The following is a 19,767-nucleotide window of genomic DNA, read 5'->3' as shown; positions in this document are numbered from 1 at the left end:
GGCTGCGAAACTTTCGCATGCGTAAGGGCACTTTCATGGAACTTTGTGACTTGCTTTCCCCTGCCCTGAGGTGCATGAATACCAAGATGAGAGCAGCCCTCACAGTTGAGAAGTGAGTGGCGATAGCTCTGTGGAAGTTTGCAATGCCAGACAGCTTCCAGTCAGTTGGGAATCAATTTGGAGTGGGCAAATCTACTGTGGGGGTTGCTGTGATGCAAGTAGCCCACGCAATCAAAGATCTGCTGATATCAAGGGTAGTGACCCTGGGAAATGTGCAGGTCATAGTGGATGGCTTTGCTGCAATGGGATTCCCTAACTGTTGTGGGGCCACAGACAGAACCCATATCCCTATCTTGGCACCGGAGCACCAAGCCGGCAAGTACATAAACCGCAAGGGGTACTTTTCAATAGTACTGCAAGCTCTGGTGGATCACAAGGGACGTTTCACCAACATCAATGTGGGATGGCTGGGAAAGGTACATGACGCTCGCATCTTCAGGAACTCTGGTTTGTTTCAAAAGCTGCAGGAAGGGACTTTATTCCCAGACCAAAAAATAACTGTTGGGGATGTTGAAATGCCTATAGTTATCCTTGGGGACCCAGCCTACCCCTTAATGCCATGGCTCATGAAGCCGTACACAGGCAGCCTGGACAGTAGTCAGGAGCTGTTCAACTACAGGCTGAGCAAGTGCAGAATGGTGGTAGAATGTGCATTGGGACGTTTACAAGCGCGCTGGCGCAGTTTACTGACTCGCTTAGACCTCAGCGAAACCAATATTCCCACTGTTATTACTGCTTGCTGTGTGCTCCACAATATCTGTGAGAGTAAGGGAGAGACATTTATGACGGGGTAGGAGGTTAAGGCAAATCGCCTCGCTGCTGGTTACATGCAGCCAGACATCAGGGCGGTTAGAAGAGCACAGGAGGGCGTGGTACACATCAGAGAAGCTTTGAAAACCAGTTTCATGACTGGCCAGGCTATGGTGCGAAAGTTCTGTTTGTTTCTCCTTGATGATACCCCCCGCCCCTTCGTTCACTCTACTTCCCTGTAAGCTAACCACCTTCCCCTCCTCCCTTCAATCACCGCTTGCAGAGGCAATAAAGTCATTGTTGCTTCACATTCATGCATTCTTTATTCATTCATCACACAAATAGGGGGATGACTACCAAGGTAGCCCAGGAGAGGTGGTGGAGGAGGGAAGGAAAATGCCACACAGCACTTTAAAAGTTTACAACTTTAAAATTTATTGAATGACAGCCTTCTGTTTTTTGGGCAATCCTCTGTGGTGGAGTGGCTGGTTGGCCGGAGGCCCCCTCATCGCGTTCTTGGGTGTCTGGGTATGGAGGCTATGGAACTTGGGGAGGAGGGCAGTTGGTTACACAGGGGCTGTAGTGGCAGTCTGTGCTCCAGCTGCCCTTGCTGCAGCTCAACCATACACTGGAGCATACTGGTTTGATCCTCCAGCAGCCTCAGCATTGAATCCTGCCTCCTCTCATCACGCTGCCGCCACATTTGAGCTTCAGCCCTCTCTTCAGCCCACCACCTCTCCTCCCGGTCATTTTGTGCTTTCCTGCACTCTGACATTATTTGCCTCCACGCATTCGTCTGTGCTCTGTCAGTGTGGAAGGACAGCATGAGCTCAGAGAACATTTCATCACGAGTGCATTTTTTTTTTCTTTCTAATCTTCACTAGCCTCTGGGAAGGAGAAGATCCTGTGATCATTGAAACACATGCAGCTGGTGGAGAAAAAAAAAGGGACAGCGGTATTTAAAAAGACACATTTTATAAAACAGTGGCTACACTCTTTCAGGGTAAACCCTGTTGTTAACATTACATACATAGCACATGTGCTTTCGTTACAAGGTCACATTTTGCCTTCCCCCACTGCATGGCTACCCCCTCAACCCTCCCCGTGGCTAACAGCGGGGAACATTTCTGTTCAGCCACAGGCAAACAGCCCAGCAGGAACGGGCACCTCTGAGTGTCCCCTGAAGAAAAGCACTCTATTTCAACCAGGTGATCATGAATGATATCTCATTCTCCTGAGGATAACACAGAGAGATAAAGAACGGTTGTTGTTTGAACGCCAGCAAACATACACTGCAATGCTTTGTTCTACAATGATTCCCGAGTACGTGTTACTGGCCTGGAGTGGTAAAGTGTCCTACCATGGAGGACGCAATAAGGCTGCCCTCCCCAGAAACCTTTTGCAAAGGCTTTGGGAGTACATCCAGGAGAGCCGCGATTGCCAGGGCAAATTAATCCTTTCACATGCTTGCTTTTAAACCATGTATAGTATTTTAAAAGGTACACTCACCGGAGGTCCCTTCTCCACCTGCCGGGTCCAGGAGGCAGCCTTGGGTGGGTTCGGGGGGTACTGGCTCCAGGTCCAGGATGAGAAACAGTTCCTGGCTGTTGGAGAAACCGGTTTCTCCGCTTGCTTGCTGTGAGCTATCTACAACCTCATCATCATCATCACCACCACCATCTTCTTCGTCCCCAAAACCTGCTTCCTTGTTGCCTCCATCTCCATTGAAGGAGTCAAACAACACAGCTGGGGTAGTGGTGGCTGAACCCCCTAAAATGGCATGCAGCTCGTCATAGAAGCGGCATGTTTGGGGCTCTGACCCGGAGCGGCCATTCGCCTCTCTGGTTTTCTGGTAGGCTTGCCTCAGCTCCTTAAGTTTCACGCAGCACTGCTTGGGGTCCCTGTTATGGCCTCTGACCTTCATGCCCTGGGAGATTTTGACAAAGGTTTTGGCATTTCGAAAACTGGAACGGAGTTCTGATAGCACGGATTCCTCTCCCCATACAGCGATCAGATCCCGTACCTCCCGTTCAGTCCATGCTGGAGCTCTTTTGCGATTCTAGGACTCCATCATGGTCACCTCTGCTGATGAGCTTTGCATGGTCACCTGCAGCTTGCCACGCTGGCCAAACAGGAAATGAGATTCAAAAGTTCGTGGTTCTTTCCCTGTCTACCTGGCCAGTGCATCTGAGTTGAGAGTGCTGTCCAGAGCGGTCACAATGGAGCACTCTGGGATCGCCCCCGGTATTGTAGGCCAATACCGTCGAAATTGTGTCCACAGTACCCCAAATTCGACCCGGCAAGGCCGATTTAAGAGCTAATCCACTTGTCAGGGTGGAGTAAGGAAATCGATTTTAAGAGCCCTTTAAGTCGAAATAAAGGGCTTCATCATGTGGATGGGTGCATGTTTACATCAATTTAACGCTGCTAAATTCGACCTAAAGTCCTAGTGTAGACCAGGGCTTACAGTGATTGAGCTTCTTGAGTCTATCTACTTAGCTTAATATTTGATAATCAGTTCTTCAATCTAGCAGAGAAAGGTATAATATAATCGAATGGCTGGAAGTTTAAGCTAGACAATTTCAGACGAAGTAAGATGTAAATTTTTTAACACTGAAAATAATTAATCACTGGAACAACTTACCAACGGTTGTGGTAGATTCTGCATCACTGACAATTTCTAACTCAAGATTGGATGTTTTGCTAAACATGTTTTTCTAGGAATTATTTTGGGGAAGTACTATTATTGCCTGTGTTATACATGAGGTCAGACTAGATCACAATGGTCCCTTCTGGCCTTGAAATCTATGAAAGACAGTATTTGACTGAGATGAACAATTTTCTCTTACATACTTGTTTTCTGTGAAGTGATAATACTAGTACATTACATATAGAACTGCACCACTTCAACTCATAAGCCATATTGTCTCCCTCGTTGAGAAATTAACCACTAACAGTGTCTTTACCCTACAAGTACTTATTAACTAAAATGTAAAAAACAGGAGAAAATATCTGCCCATTTCTCAGGCTTCAAAAATAGCTTATGACTCAATGATCTTAAATTGCTAAAAGATGGAACTAAAAAAAAAAAAGACACTGTGTAGACCAACCACCTCTCCAGTTACCCAGAATAGCCCTTGGATAAGGCTCTGCAGCAGAGTGGAAGAAGAGCTGGTAGTGGAATACAGATAGGGACCACACATCTCTAAGAACCTCCAGTTACGGTGTCAGGGTTCCCTCCCCATTCTGAACTCTAGGGTGCAGATGTGGGGACCTGCATGAAAGACCCCCTACGCTTATTTTTACCAGCTTAGGTTAAAAACTCCCGAAGGCACAAATTCTCCCTTGTACTTTGGATTGGGTAAATGCTGCCACCACCAAGTGATTCAAACAAACATTTAGGGAGGGCCACTTGTAACCCTATCTCCCTCCAATATCCCCCAAGCCCTACACCCCCTTTCCGGGGGTGGCTTGAGAATAAACAAGATGAGCACAGACCAACCTTGGGTTTTTAGGGACACGAAAAACCCCAATCGGATTCTTAAAAAACAGAATTTCATTAGAATCATGAAGAAAAGATAAAAGAACAACTCTGTAAGATTAGAATGGAAGATAATCTCACAGGCAGTCAGATTTAAAACAGAGAATCCCTCTAGGCAAAACCTTAAGTTACAAAAAGACACAAAAACAGGGATACACACTCCCTCCAGCACAGTGAATTTCACAAGCCAAAACAAAAGAAAATCTAACACATTATCTAGCTAGATTACTTACTAACTCTATAGGAGTTGGATTGCTTGCTTTCTTGATCTGTTCCTGGCAGAAGCATCACACAGACAAACAAAGCCTCCCCACCCCCAGATTTGAAAGTATCTTGTCCCCTGATTGGTCATTTGGGTCAGGTGCAAACCAGGTTATTTGAGCTTCTTAACTCTTTACAGGTAAGAGGATTTTATAGTACAGTATCAGAACTTCTTAACCTTTTCCCTTTATATTTATGACCTTTGGTATCAAAGAACAGCAAACCAACAGCATATCACCACCACAGACTCAATAGTACTGGTGACTGAGTCCGTGTAGATAGCAGTGTTCTCCAGGGCAGTGTGCCTGGCTCCTGATACTGGAAAATGGACCAGGCTTCTATCCATTGGTGACACTAATGGTACCAACTTCAGGTGGGCCATGGTCTTCAGTGCTGACAACTCTACTCATTGGCATCAACAGTATAGGAGGCATTCACTGCCTTCTTTTCCTCACCCGTACCAAGGATGATCCCTGAGCCCCTTCAGTTAGTCCCAATATGGACGGGGACTTTTGCCCTTCAGTTCTGAGAAACTGGTATTATGCTCCTTGTAAGCTCCTGACACTTGGGTACCAGGACACAGAGTCTCACCTGACTTAGGCCTCATCTACACTGCCACTTAAAATCGACCTAAGTTACATCACTGAGGGAGCATGAAAATAATCACCTCCCTGAGCAACCTAGCTTACATCAACCTAATGCAGTGTCTACTCTGCGCTGTATCGGCAGGAGACACTCTCCCGACAACTTACATTCTGTTTCTCGGAGGGTGGAGTACTGAAGTCAATGGGAGAGTGCTCTCCCATCAATTTATCGAATTTTCAGCGGACCTGCTAAATCGATGCCACTGCATCCATCGCAGCGGTGCCGATTTAGTGGGCCAACATAGACAAGCCCTTAGAGCTTGTCAGAGAGGAGGTGCTCTTTTTGGACGAGGGCTTGGAAGAGGATTTCTCACAGTTTTTTGTGAACATGTTATGAGGGGGTAGGAGCAAACTTTCTTTGGAACAGTCTTTAGCGCTGGTCTGATTATCCCCAAAGCTGGAGAATACTGTGCTCGGAGGCATGCTTCTTGGTACCTCTGCCCGACACACTGGGGGTGGAGGGTTATCTGACAGGCTAGGAACAGACTTCAGTCTCACTACACATTCCATCAGGAATCTTCTATGCCTGGCTTGTCCATAATAACTCAATGGGTTTAACTAGGAAAGGACTGGCAGATAGGATACGAGCTTCCCTGGAACAACAGAGGCATGTATCATGCTTATTGCTAACCAGAAAAGCTCAGTTGCAAGCCACTCAGATTTTGAGTCCTGGAATCCTGGGCATACTAGGCACTCCATACAGGGGGGACCCCCCCGCAAGACTACTAAACTACTCTAACTGTAAACTAGGTAAAAACAGGTTTCATTAGCTATTTACAACTACGCTTTTTGAAGAATGCTAACTAACACTGCGGACATTGCAGAAGTGGTCTCAGACCATGGGTGGTAGAAAGGAACTGGAGAGCGCGTCACTTTTCCACGCTAGCCCTCAGTTTGGTGCAAAGGAGAAGGTTACCGGCATGGACCAGTAGATACTGCTAGCAAAGGTCTTCCAGTCTTACGTGCATGCAGTGCATGTGCACCTCAAATACAACACATATAGTCCGTCCCTAAGGGGGTGTGGGGCATGGAACAAATCAGCCTCCCAGCTAGTCTCCTCGCCACCCACTCGCTGCTCGCCTCCTCGCTAGCCTGCCCGCTGCTCACCTCCCTGCTAGTCTCCTCGCTGGCTGGCACACCTCCTCACCCATCTGCCGTTTTCCTCCCCGCTAGTCTCCTCGCCAGCCAGCGCTCCCCCTTCCCTATCCGCCCGCCCGCTGCTCTCCTCTTTGCTGTCCGCCTGCCCCCTCAACCCCAGCCTCCTCACCTGCCTCCCTGCTAGTCTCCTCGCCATCTGTCCGCCCACCTGCCTCCTCACCCTTGGCCCACCTGCCTCCTCGTTCGCCTCCTCACCCCGCTTGCCTGCCCCACCTCCCCACCCACCTCCTCACCTGAATATCGGGACAAATGGTGTCCCAATCGTACATCGGTCGGGATGCGGGACAAAGGGCTAAATATCAGGACAGTCATGATTTTATCGAAGCGTGGGGCCCCCCAAAGGGGAGGGCTTGGGGCGGTTGCCCCAATTCACCCTACCCAAGAGACAGCTCTGCATATAGGGATCATCACTCAAAGAACTTAAACTTAAGAACAGGATTTATGAAGACTCTCAGAAATAAACATCATATTTTGACTGTTTTACCAAGTTGTGATAAATGTTTTACAAATTAGGGAAGACTGAAATGACTAGAGGCTGAAATTGTCTGTCAACAAATCCTGCCAACTGCATTGCTACAAGGACTAAAAGAGGCTTATAGTTGTGTCTGAACGTGGGGCACATCAACCCACAGTTGACAAATGTGGAAGCCCGACCAATAGATGTTAAGAAATGCTGTACCTATTTAAATACTCCATTAGATGGGTTTAAATTGTTGGGCAAAAGTCAACATGGTTTCTGTAAAGGGAAATCATGTCTTACTAATCTATTAGAGTTCTTTGAAGGGGTCAACAAGCATGTGGACAAGGGGGATCCAGTGGACATAGTGTACTTAGATTTCCAGAAAGCCTTTGACAAGGTCCCTCACCAAAGGCTCTTATGTAAATTAAGTTGTCATGGGATAAGAGGGAAGGTCCTTTCATGAATTGAGAACTGGTTAAAAGACAGGGAACAAAGGGTAGGAATAAATGGTAAATTTTCAGAATGGAGAGGGGTAACTACTGGTGTTCCCCAAGGGTCAGTCCTAGAATCAATCCTGTTCAATTTATTCATAAATGATCTGGAGAAAGGGGTAAACATTGAGGTGGCAAAGTTTGCAGATGGATACTAAACTGCTCAAGATAGTTAAGACCAAAGCAGCCTGTGAAGAACTTCAAAAAGATTTCACAAAACTAAGTGACTGGGCAACAAAATGACAAATGACATTTAATGTGGATAAATGTCAAGTAATGCACACTGGAAAAGATAACCTCAACTATACATACAATATGATGGAGGCTAATTTAGCTACAACTAATCAGGAAAGAGATCTTGGAGTCAGCATGGACAGTACTTTGAAGACGTCCACACAGTGTGCAGCGGCAGTCAAAAAAGCAAACAGGATGTTACGAATCATTAAAAAAAGGGATAGAGAATAAGACCGAGAATATTTTATTGCCCTGACATAAATTCATGGTACGCCCACATCTTGAATACTGTGTACAGATGTGGTCTCCTCATATCAAAAGAGGATATACTGGCATTAGAAAAAAGTTCAGAGAAGGGTAACTAAAATGGTTTGGAACAGATCCCATTTGAGGAGAGATTAAAGAGGCTAGGACTTTTCAACTTGGAAAAGAGGAGACTAAGGGGAGATATGATAGAGGTATATACAATCATGAGTGGTGTGGAGAAAGTGAATAAGGAAAAGTTATTTACTTGTTCCCATAATATAAGAACTAGGGGCCACCAAATTAAATTAATGGGCAGCAGGTTTAAAACAAATGAAAGGACGTTCTTCTTCACACAGCGCACAGTCAACCTGTGGAACTCCTTGCCTGAGGAGATTGTGAAGCCTAGGACTATAACAGGGTTTAAAAGAGAACTAGATAAATTCATGGAGGTTAAGTCCATTAATGGCTATTAGCCAGGGTGGGTAAGGAATGGTGTCCCTAGCCTCTGTTTGTCAGAGGGTGGAGCTGGATGGCAGGAGAGAGATCACTGGATCATTACCTGTTAGGTTCACTCCCTCTGGGGCACCTAGCAATGGCCATTGTCAGCAGACAGGATACTGGGCTGGACGGACCTTTGGTCTGACCCAATATGGCCATTCTTATGTTCTTATCAAAAAAATCAACAACGGGTCTAACAAATTCAGAAAATAGCAATTTGTCTGAAAAAAACAGATATAAATTACAGAAAAAATCAAAACTAACATAAAAATAAGATATTTTAATATTCTCTTAATTTCATCCTTTATTTTTGGAAAGGATTAAAACACTTCTTTTCCCCAGGCAGACTCCTACCATTTCAATACATCTTGATGACACCTTGCATCACGTTTCCAGAAAAAAGTCTGTTTTATTGACAATATTAGAAATGATAATGTATTTCCTACCTGCCATCATGCCTGCGATAATCTTGCTGCTGTTCCACTCTAATCATTGGCTTCACCATTCCTCGTTCAGCTGTGCTGGATGCTGATGAAGTTCTGTCACCATCCAGTCTGTTGGTGCTCTAACTCAAACAGGAAGACAAATCTTTAACATGCATGCATTAGATCAGCCAAGACTTATGTTCATCACTGTGGAAAAAAATGTCAAGGCTGCCAGAAAGGCACAGGGAACAGAGAAGACTACAGAACAGAAGAAGACAGCAATGCAGCATGTTTTCTCACCACAATGAAATTTTCATACTAGCTATTCAAAACATCACAACAGCCAACTAGGAACGTATTTTTGGCAATGTACTGGCAGGAATGTTAAAACCAATGAAGTTAACATTAACAGAAAGCCAATAACAGTGCTGATAATGATGCAAAGATTCTACAGATTCTTGCTTAAAACAGCTTTAATATAGAATAATTCCGAAATTGGAATCAAGGGCTGCCTTTCTCCAAAATGTTAGTTACGGAGGTTAAATAAAACCTCAGTAATAGAATAAAAAACAAAGACGTTTTTAAACACCGATTAAAAAATCTTTTCCCCTTTCAATTGCTCAATGTTTATACTGCTGACGTATGCTGCTATTTCACTAGTTTTCCAATATTCAGTCCCTCCCCGAAGCTAGACAGAACCTGAATTTCTAATGTTTAAAAAAAAAAAAGGGAGGGGGGGGAAGAGGAAGGAACACTCCTATTTTTGTAAAAAAAAAATCTTGCTTTTCTTTATACACCAAAGAAGCATAAAAGGGCACACAAATCCATTTTTTCCTCTTTATAGGTCAGCTATCGTCAGCATTATGGGCTTCAGTTTTACAAGTGGTTTTACAATGCATTCTTCCCCCACTTCATTTGCTCCCGCACTTTTGACTGTGTAACCTGTCCTCTATCCAGTAAACCATTTCTTCCAGAACTTATGCTACTACTCCAAATCTCTGACATGTTTCAAAATATTTTTAAAAATTGCAGTTCTTTTCCTAAAAAAAGTTCTTCTCTCTCTAAACAGAAAGTATGCTAAATACTATACAGACATAAAAAGACAGTCACTCATCCAAAAAGCTTACCTAGTGCCACTCGAGAACCACACAATATTTCATAATTGGTGAGATTTATGAACTGAGAATATAAAACTATAAATTTAATCATTTTTGCCCAGTCTAGTCACAGTTTAATACCTTGCTCGCTGGTAATGCTGTTCCACTGTGAACATCTCCCTCCAGATCAAATGTTGTTTCCTGAACAACCCTAAGAAGATTAAGACCAAAAAAACCTCTAGTAACTTTCAAGAATTACAAATAAGCAGTATAAAAAACAATGACACAGGATAGTTACGCAAATACACTGCAAACCAAACAGCTCTGCCATACTGTCTTATTTATTAATATTTGATTTAAAATATTGTATTTATAGGAACTATACATAGGCTTGACAGAATTCAATTTCTTTTTTATGATTTTGATGTTTCAATATCAATGTTTACTTTTAAGCATTTGTTCTGTTTTTATTGATTTAAATTTTCTTTTTTTTTCTTCAATTTTTATCTATTTAAATATTCACAGTGGCAGGAAACTACGGGGTGGTAAGACAAGAAAATGTATTGATAGTAGATGTTGAGATTCAGGAAGTGAAAGCTTTATAACCATTGAAACACAAATTGTATATTTTGATATGTGATGTTGACAAAAAGTAAATATCCTTAAACAGAACTCTAATAAATTCTTAAGCAGCACTTTTCTTACTTTGCCTATCTATAAATTACAATGATTGAAATATTTTGTCCCTTGGTTTGCATGTGTACAGTGAAACTGACATAGTAGTAAGAGAGCTCTGAGCTCCCGGATGGGTCTCCAACCGGCCTTCCATTTGGGTAATAGGAAGTAACAAGAGTAGGACCCCTGGCCTTGTAAATGTTGAGGTACTGGTTCTATGGCTCATACCGCATGAGGCGATCTATCTCCTGCTGGAGTAAACTCATAAGAAGGGTCCCTGAAAAGGGATGATGGGAAAGGGTGTTCTGGAGGGGGCAGGGAGGTGAAGTGGATGGAATATCCGCATCTGATGATCTCTAGGACCCATCTTTGAGGTTATATGCTCCCAGGCACTGTGGAACGCTGCCAAACAGTGGCCAAATGGGTGCATGGTCACAGACAGTAGCGGGGAGTGGTCTCGCAGAGCCTTGACTTGCCCGTAAAAAGTGGTGTTTAGGGGCAGGCGGCTGGGTCAAGGAGTGGGAGCCTGATGGCTTTTACTTTGAGAACTTTCCCTTTTTCCACTGGGGCTCATAGTTCCGTTGTGAGGGGAATCGGGATGAATAAGGCCTCTGTTGGTATTGAGAGCTAAAATGTCTTTTGCCCTTATGTGGAGATTGCCAGTGACCTGAGAGTGGCCATGGAATCCTTCAGAGAGAGAGGCATCAGTCTTCTTGGCGAAGAGCTTCATCCTTAAAGGGGAGGTCCTCCACCGTGGTCCACACCTCCTTTAGGAATCCCAAGAGGTGGAGCCACGACTCCCATCTCATTAACACAGCCGTAGAGATGGTACTGGCAGCCGTGTCAACAGCATCAAGGGCCAACTGCAAAGATGTTTTTGCTACCAGTTGCCCCTCCTGGATGATGGCCTTGAAGGAATCCCGGGAGCTCTCTGGCAGCTTATCAATAAAGTTGTGTAATTTATCGTAATTCATGTAGTCATACTTTGCTGTGAGTGCCTCGCAGTTGGCAATTCAAAACTGTAAGTTGGCTGAGGAATACGCCTTCCAGTCTCTGTCATAGGGTGTTGTCTTAAGAGTGCTTCTGTCAGACATGAGAGTTCACAGCATCCACTATGATGGAATTTGGTGGTGGGTGGTGAATAGGAACTTTGATTCCTTTGTGGGGACATCATATTTTTTGTCCACCTGCTTGCATGTTGGAGTCACTGAGGCCGGGGTTTGCCACACCATCTTAGCTGGGTGTAGGATGGCCTTGTTGATTGGCAATGCGATTTTGGAAGTAGAAGAAGAATGAAGGATGTCAATAAGCTGGTGATGCGTATTTTTAACCAACTCCAATGGCATGTAAAGTGCGTCCGCCACTCTCTTTGCCAGCTCTTGGAACAAGCAGAAGTCATCCGCCATGGAAAGTGGCAATGGCATGATCGCTTTGCCCAGTGAAAAAGAGGATATGGCTTTGGGTGTGATCTCCTCCTCCGTGTCCACCTCCTGCTCCTCCACTTCTTGGGATTCTGAGGCATAGGATGGTTGTAGCTGAGGGGGAGTGCCTGGGAGGCTTTCGGATGATGCTCGGTGACCTTGAGGCAAGCTGTTGGTGAGTCACCAGAGGTCCTTGTATGGCCACTGCAGTAGCATAGGGCCTGGTGGAGTTGCTCAAGGGTGACTATACCAAGATGATGGTGGTGCCATCGGGTAGTACGTTCCTGGACACTGTTGATATTGTGTCCCATATAGAGCTTTGGAGGAGTATAAAGAAACCCCAGCTGGCTCACTGCCCAAACCCTCACTTGACATCAGAGGGCCATGGCATAAAACTGTGGGGGAAATAACCTTTGATTGGCCATGGCTCAGTTCCGGTACCAAGGGACTGGGAGTCAGGAGCTTCCAATATAGCCAGGTCACCAGCCTGATGGAATTCTGCTGGTACGGAGTGTCCTGACACTGGTGGTGGTGCCAGGGACATTGGGACCTCATCTGTACCAATCTCTCCAATGCCGAATGGGTCAATGCTGCTGGTGGTACGGACGACAGCTCGCATACCAGAAGCATCTTAGGGAGTCTGCCCTGGTGTCTTTGTACCACAGAATCGGTGCCCAAGCCCAACGGGTCTGCAAGCCTATCAACAGTACTGGACACCAACTGTGCCATGCGGTGTGGGTGCTGGATGATTTTGGTGCCGGTGGTGCTGAGGATACCAACCAAGTGAGATGGTAATCGCTTTTGGTTATTCCTGGGCTCGCTGAGGGGACTTCCCACTCTCTTTTTCAATTTGTGAGTGGAGTACCCAGACAGTTTCTTCAACTCACTATCTTTCCAAGGCAAAGGTTGAGGGGAAGAGTCATGCTCACTGGAGGGCTGGGGTCAGAGAGCTGCCTCCCTATCATAAAGATGATTTTTTGGTGGAGCTCTGTGTCCTTGCAGGATGTTGGTCAGAGCTGCTGACAGAGGGTACACTTTAGTGGCTGTGGCCCTCACCGAGGCAGCGAATGCACTGGGAGTGCTTGTCTGCGACTGGGATTGCCTCGCTGCAAGCGCAACACTCCTTGAAGCCTGGAGAGTCTGATGTACCCTTGACTGCTTTACAATTTGCTATGTTTTAGGAGAGCAGCCTGCAGTGAGCTTCTTTAGTCTTCTGCACTTAGACTAATTTGGACAGATGAACTGGAACACACACGTCGATTTTTAGTGAAGTGCAATCCTTTTTGCCTACTGATTGATAAAAAAGGCTTAAACTGGAAACCTTTACATGATACAAATTTCATTACACTGACCACAGGATAGGAAACAAATACGTTTTCCTGGGTTTTGAGAACACAATTATAAAACATTAATTCTTCAATGAAAATATTATCCATGAACTATCAAAGATCTGATTACTACCTAGAGATGGGACCCTACATCTCTAGGTAGTATCACCTTATGCTCCCTGGCAACAAACTTCTCTAGCACGAAAAACTCAAACGCATAATTAGATACCCTTACAACCAATGGGAGTCCGCAGGGTGACAAAATTAGGGAGTTTGAAGCCAAATCCCAGCACAGGGAAGAAGCCAATGAAAATATAACGTTGTGTGTGTTTTGGGTACCCTCACTGCACATAAAGGTTTCTGTTGCAGCAGTACTCCAACACCCACTCTATAAAGATAGACACTGGAAATTAATTATAACAATGGATATTTCTGGACCTGAGCACAGCCACCCAAGTCACAAAAAGAGGTGTTACTTTCTAATTACTGCAGTAATCCTGTAGAGAAAAAAGCTGCATATCAACTATAAAATTATCAACTTTACAGAATTTTGGTCTGTTCTGAATTGAGAAAATATGCATGGCAACAGATCTCAGAGAGGACTCAATAAGTGAGTACAGCCTTTTTGCAAAAGAATCTATGAGTTTCAAATACTACAGTAGACTGTTTAATGTGGTCACTCCTCAGATCATAATTTAAAATGGTTGTTAAACATTAAAGTTAAACAAAAGTTTTTGCCAGTGGTTTATTTAGGTGAAGAACATAAAATAGTTTTAACTTCATAAGTTAAACAAAGTGTACAGGTTTTACAAAGGACACTTTTTTCTTTGCTCTCAGTTAGGATTACATTTCTGAATGCTTGCCAAGGAGAGGAACACCCTCTCCACATTCAGTGAGCTGCTCCATCTTTGGACTGTGAATATTTTTTAAACCAATTCAAAAGTATGGTACTGTTCAAGAGTTGATAGATTGGTGTATTGTATTTTGTGACCTTGAAAGGAATGCAACATCTATAAACTACACTTCAAATGTTGACTGGACTTCCTCTGATATGGGGAGGGGGGGGGGAAGAAGGGGGGGAGTTGAAGGGGAATCACAAAAAAGGATAGAAACCTGTTGACTGACTGATTCTGGACCAATGTCTTTGAAGGAATAACTCTTCGCCCATAATGAAGATCACAGAAAAGCAGCTTTCACAAAATTCTTTTTAACTTCTTATACTGAATGCCCACATGTACTTCCAGTTTTAAACATAAATCCAGAATAGGAAGAGTGTGGTAAAAAGTACAGATTTTTAAAATTAACTGGCAACACTGAATGACAGCATAATATGCCTCTTCTCACCCAGTTTTTCAAAATGGATAATTTCTTACATAATCAGCTTTTGTGCCTCAATGTCTTCCACCCAGACATCCTACTCTAGTAGTTTCCTTTGGACCAGTCAGAGACGTGAGCAGATCATCAATATTTTACATCTTCCAAGTAGTTCCGTATGATTTTAACTCTTGGGGCTCTCTGCATATTTACATCCCCAATGAACATGAAGCCCTAAGGCCAGGCAATATTCGTCCTCATATCTAATCTATGTTTTTATACTGCACCCATCAAAATAATATGAACACAAATGATAGGAGAAACTTTGGATTGATGGACTCTAGGCACAGAAAAAAGAGGAGCAACTGTTACACATCTGGAAGACAAGGCCACAAGGTAAAATATTGAGCTCCCTATTCTGACATCTCAAATGGAGTTTTGCAATCATCGATTTCTGAGGGGGAATCCAGATATTTTTTGAAACTCTTGTTACATTGTATCTGGATTGTAGGTGGCAAACAGAAGAGATGCACCCAGAGTACATCTTTTCCTGTTTTGTTTATTCACATCTGCTCTAATGAAACTTCCGAAGTTACTGTCTAAGAAAAAAGAAAAGCACCAGACTCACTATGTAAAGTTAGTAAATTCCTTATGTTCCTAGTGTTTGACTGAGCTTCCGTGAAATGTGTTAGGATTCTAATAATTTTGCTTTTTTTTTTTTTACCCATTTTTGTGATTCCGTGTCATGAGAAAAATACACTTCTATATTTAATAACGAAACATATGCAAGTCCTAAAAACTTCACAAGGTGGAGCTAAAGTATTATAATAGTTATTTCTACTATAAATTTAACTTAGAACAATTAAGAGTAGCCACTCATACGCTCAAGACTCTATATTATTTTAACTCAAAAAAATATGATTGTGTACTCACCCAGTTTTGTGCCTTGGACCTTTGATCATGAGACCTGCATCTAGAGTTCTTTTAGGAATAATGTGGTCCTGACTGGGATCCACAAACTTAAATACATGAGATGATCCAAACTGAACCTTCATGCCACTCTGCAGCATGGTGGTCTCTGAAATACGCTGACCTTCCACATAAGTTTCAGCATCAATATTTCTTGGTGTAACAGTAACAACTCCATCCATATTGGTGAGGTCACAGTGATGAGACTGAATTCCTGGACCAAACAACTGGAAATACAAATATTAAATAGTTCTAAAATGACCTAACTCAGAATCACTGCAGAAACAAAGCATAACTGTGTATCGCAATTCACCCTAATTGCAATATATTGATATAGTTTTACTCCTGCCTCTGAACTTTCATTAGAAATTTACCAATTAAAGCATCAGTAATTTAATCTTAGTTTAAGCTTTGCTCCAAATGAAGACAACCATAACATGTTTTTGCAGCACATTTTAAGCTAAATATTTCTGCTCAAAATATACTTTACACATTATTAATATACTGTTTTGTTATAAATATGCTGCCCATAATTGTATTACAAGATTCAAAGGGATTTAGGAACCTAAGTCTGAGTTTTAGGTACCACTGTGATCCACACAAAACTGCCTAACCCCATAGGTTCCTTCGGTGCCTACATTTTTGCTGTAGAAGTTCCTTAAGTGCCTAAGATTCTGCCTCTGAGCATACACACAGCTGCCTGACACTTCAATCCCAGCACAATTCTCAAACTAGAGTGTAGCGTCCCGAAGGGGTTAAAGCAACCCTGGAGAGGGCTGCAGCTGGGGAAAAAAAGAGTTAAAACAACCAAGCTAGGCTGATTGGAGTAGCAGCCACAGCTGTGCCAGCTTAATTAGGAGCTAAAGTCATCCCACTCTAGCCCTGGAGTGGAAAGGACTAGCTGCCTGGGAACAGGGTGCCTGAGCACAGCAGCGCTGGGGAAGGGCAAAGGGAGCTGGGGACCTCCAGCCTGATAAACCCCCAGGTTGCAGGCCTTGGTGAAGGCCTACAGAGGCACTGGGGCTGCAGAGGGGCAGCCTGAGGATAAGCAAAGGCAGCAGATCCTACCCCCTTGCCTGTGATGAGTGACCATTACACTGCAGTCTGCCCCAATGAAAGGGGGCTAGCTGATGAGTGGCAGTAGCCACTGAGGCAAGGTGGGTCTAGAGGGTTGGGGGTTCCCTGGGAGGGGAGACCCAGAGTGAGGGTCCTGCTGGGACAGAACCAAGGGAAAAAGGCACCAGGGTCCGGGAGGGACACGTGGCCAGTGGCAGGTGAGAAACCGGCCTGCAGAGGGCGCTCCAGTGCTGGAAGAGCTAATTCCCTAGAGAGCCAGCAGGAGACGCCGCACTGGTGAGTCTCGCCCCGCTACATAGGGGAAGATAGGCACTGACCCACCTACCTTGCCTGTGCGGTCTGATCTGATAGACATGCTCAAAGCTTGCCTAACTCCATATTGGGGGGGGGGGGGGAAGAGAAGAGAGGAGAGGCGTCTCTTATAACCCTTAGCCCAGTGGTTAGGGTAATCACCTGGGATGGGAAAACTCCAGTTCAATTCCATCTTCTTTCTGATAAGAGGAGATCTGAACAGGAGTCTACCAACTCTCTGGTGAATGACCTAGTCACTGGACTAGAGTGATTCTTGTAGTTTCTGGCCCAAATAATATTTTATTAAAGTGAAATGGCTTCAACAAGAGACACAGATGGCCCAGGTCAGATTATCCCATAGACCAGTGATTAGGGCACTCACCTGAGATATGGGAGATCCTTGTTAAAATGCCTTCTCATCAGGCAGCAGGGAGAATTGAGAGAGGGCTCCCACATCCTAGTGAGTGCCCTAACTACTGGGATAAGGGAGGTCTCTCCACCACAGGCATCTGTGTGGCGTTAGGCAGGCACCTAAGCCTTTCTTGCAAGAAACTGCTTGGATCTCTAACCCGCCTGACTCCTGGTGAGGGGTTCCCAGCTGCAGATCACTAACAGAGATAGGCACTTCCCCGCACCCTGGATCCAAGAAAGGGGCGGGGCTTAAGTAGCTCCCCAACTAGCAGGTTGATTTTTGTGGATCCTATCCTCCCATCTTCCCATTCATACCAGTATTCCAGTAATTTTCAAGAGGTCTGAAAGATAGATATTGCAACACGTGAGTCCTTTTGTGGATAAAAAGACTTGAACCTGCAAATACATACTAGTAAAGTGGATGATGATGGATGGTTCAGTGGTTGGGGTGGTAGCCTGGGACATGAGAGACTCCTCTGCCACAATCATCATGTGTGACTTAGGGCATGTTACAGTCTCTCTGTGCCTCAGTTCCCCGTACTTCCCTAGATTACAAAGTTGTTGTGAGGATAAATACATTAAAGACTGTGAGGCAATTCTGATGCCAAAGTAGTTGCAGCCAAATAGGTACCTGTGGTAAGATTAGGAATTTTTCCTCAATGGACTACAGGCAGTCCTCAACTTTACGACGTTTGACTTGCCACGCTTCTCAATGGACACCAATTTGACTTACAACTGGTTTCAACTTTATGATGCTTGGTCACGCAATGGAGTGGATTGCGGTTCCAAATTATGACATATTGTGTCGTAAGTCCAAGGACTGCCTGTATTCATTTTTGTGTTTAAAGGATCAAGCCTTCAGTTTCTTCTTTAAGCAAAACAGAAAAAAAAAATATCAAAGCATTCTGATCAACAGAAAATCCTTTGTGTTTGCATTTAGATTTATCTGCCCTTCTGACTTGTAAGGGTAAGTCAGTTCAGCCAGATGTGGTGAGGATGAAGTAAACTGGTAGGTACAGAGTGGCTTTTTTTAAATGCATTCTGCATTAATGCTTACTAACAGGAAAGCGTGAGGCCCATGCTGAGGGGGTTAAATAATTAAATAGTTATGGTCCTCAGTGAACTGAGTTCGCTCCCAGGATTACACATGTGACTGGTTGAAGTTCAGATCAGCTCTTTCACTTGAGGCTGTTTTTCCTCACCTGGATAGAATTGTCATCAAATTTTTCTGTTCCAACTTCAGTGACACTTAATTGTAGACGATAGAGTTTTGGCTTATCTCTGGAGTCAGAACCATCTGTAGAGTAAGCGTAAAGCACTTGATTTGCAAATGTGGCTTGATTATTTCTAATTCATATTGGAAAACTCAAAACATCTAATTCTGAATGTTAACCAAAAATTAATCTAATTTGTGTCCTTAAACTTTATTAGAAACAGTTACTAAAGTTTATGTGAAGAAAGATAATATGGATGGTAAATATTAAACAGGAAAGCCCATGCAACAGAAAATTGCTTTAACAACTTTAGAAAGGATAATCTTTTTCTTAGAGCTTTCTACTGTACATATTCTTTTATATTTCCACTTGTGCTTAAATGGTAGCTTACAGTATAGAAGAAGCTTGCGGAAAATAAGTTCTGATATATACAAACAGAGAAAGAAAAAATAAGGATTTCAAAAATATTTGTATGAAATGTGTAGATGTCAGCACCACAGATATAGGTCTAAGCCTTGTCTCTATCACAGCACCTCTAATGAAATGCACATTGCCATCAATACCTCAATCACTGTGTCAGGTAGCTTGTGAGATCAACTTTTTTCCCCTTTACCAGATGCTGAAACAAGTCAAAGAGCAAAAAAAAACTGTTCTGTGTAAAAACTGTTACCCTACTAAACATATGCCTATGTGTCAGCTTCTTCCTCATGGATGAGAAATGACAATTAAGATACATTGTAAGAGGACTATGACTGCAGTAATGTTCCTCCTGAGCTTATCTTCAGTCCCAGCAACCTACATTTTGATCTTGCAGAAAATGAAACCAGGGATAAAAGAGCAACCGGAGACCCTAAGAATATTATTCTCTTTAAAATGTATATACTAACCCCTACTTCTCCCTTTCCCACCAAAGAAAACCAAATGTGTACATGTGCGCAAACACATGCACCTTTTAGTGCGACGTACCAAAGAGGAGAGAACTTAGCTGCCATCTCCTCTCGCCATGTACCATTGATTTGCATGCATATACACAAATTCGTTTTACAGGTAGGTATTACAGCTTTCAATGCTAATGGAAACTTATGCATCTTACTTTCCCCCCTCAAGAACGAGTGCAGAAGTTCAAAATCTCTATGTCTGATATCTAGAATGGGACACACAGCTGGCCACAAGATGAAAAATATTGTTGCCTACAAATAGCA

At 43.7% G+C, this 19,767-nt stretch overlaps 2 protein-coding genes across 7 annotated transcripts in view; both read right to left on the bottom strand.

Moving 5' to 3' along the window:
* AFDN (afadin, adherens junction formation factor) overlaps positions 1-19,767 on the bottom strand; it is a 217,634-nt gene that overhangs the window by 90,033 nt on the left and 107,834 nt on the right. For all 6 annotated transcript variants that reach the window (XM_077813348.1, XM_077813344.1, XM_077813349.1 and 3 more), the window contains 4 exons: positions 18,554-18,648; positions 15,537-15,799; positions 10,007-10,076; positions 8,790-8,908 (listed from right to left, as the gene is read on the bottom strand). In XM_077813348.1, coding sequence (XP_077669474.1) covers positions 8,790-8,908; positions 10,007-10,076; positions 15,537-15,799; positions 18,554-18,648 — 547 coding nt within the window. The remainder of the gene's footprint in view (positions 1-8,789; positions 8,909-10,006; positions 10,077-15,536; positions 15,800-18,553; positions 18,649-19,767) is intronic.
* On the bottom strand, positions 1,278-2,809 carry LOC144262169 (uncharacterized). Its single transcript, XM_077811820.1, has 2 exons — positions 2,320-2,809; positions 1,278-1,738 (listed from the first exon to the last, which is right to left on the bottom strand). Exons 1-2 carry the CDS (start codon positions 2,732-2,734, stop codon positions 1,656-1,658), a joined length of 498 nt encoding a protein of 165 aa, XP_077667946.1. The 5' UTR covers positions 2,735-2,809; the 3' UTR covers positions 1,278-1,655.

The sequence above is a fragment of the Eretmochelys imbricata genome, chromosome 3, assembly GCF_965152235.1.
Source record: "Eretmochelys imbricata isolate rEreImb1 chromosome 3, rEreImb1.hap1, whole genome shotgun sequence".
Taxonomy (NCBI): domain Eukaryota; kingdom Metazoa; phylum Chordata; order Testudines; family Cheloniidae; genus Eretmochelys; species Eretmochelys imbricata.
Note: the sequence above shows the minus strand (reverse complement) of the source record. Positions and strands in the feature narration are given on the sequence as shown.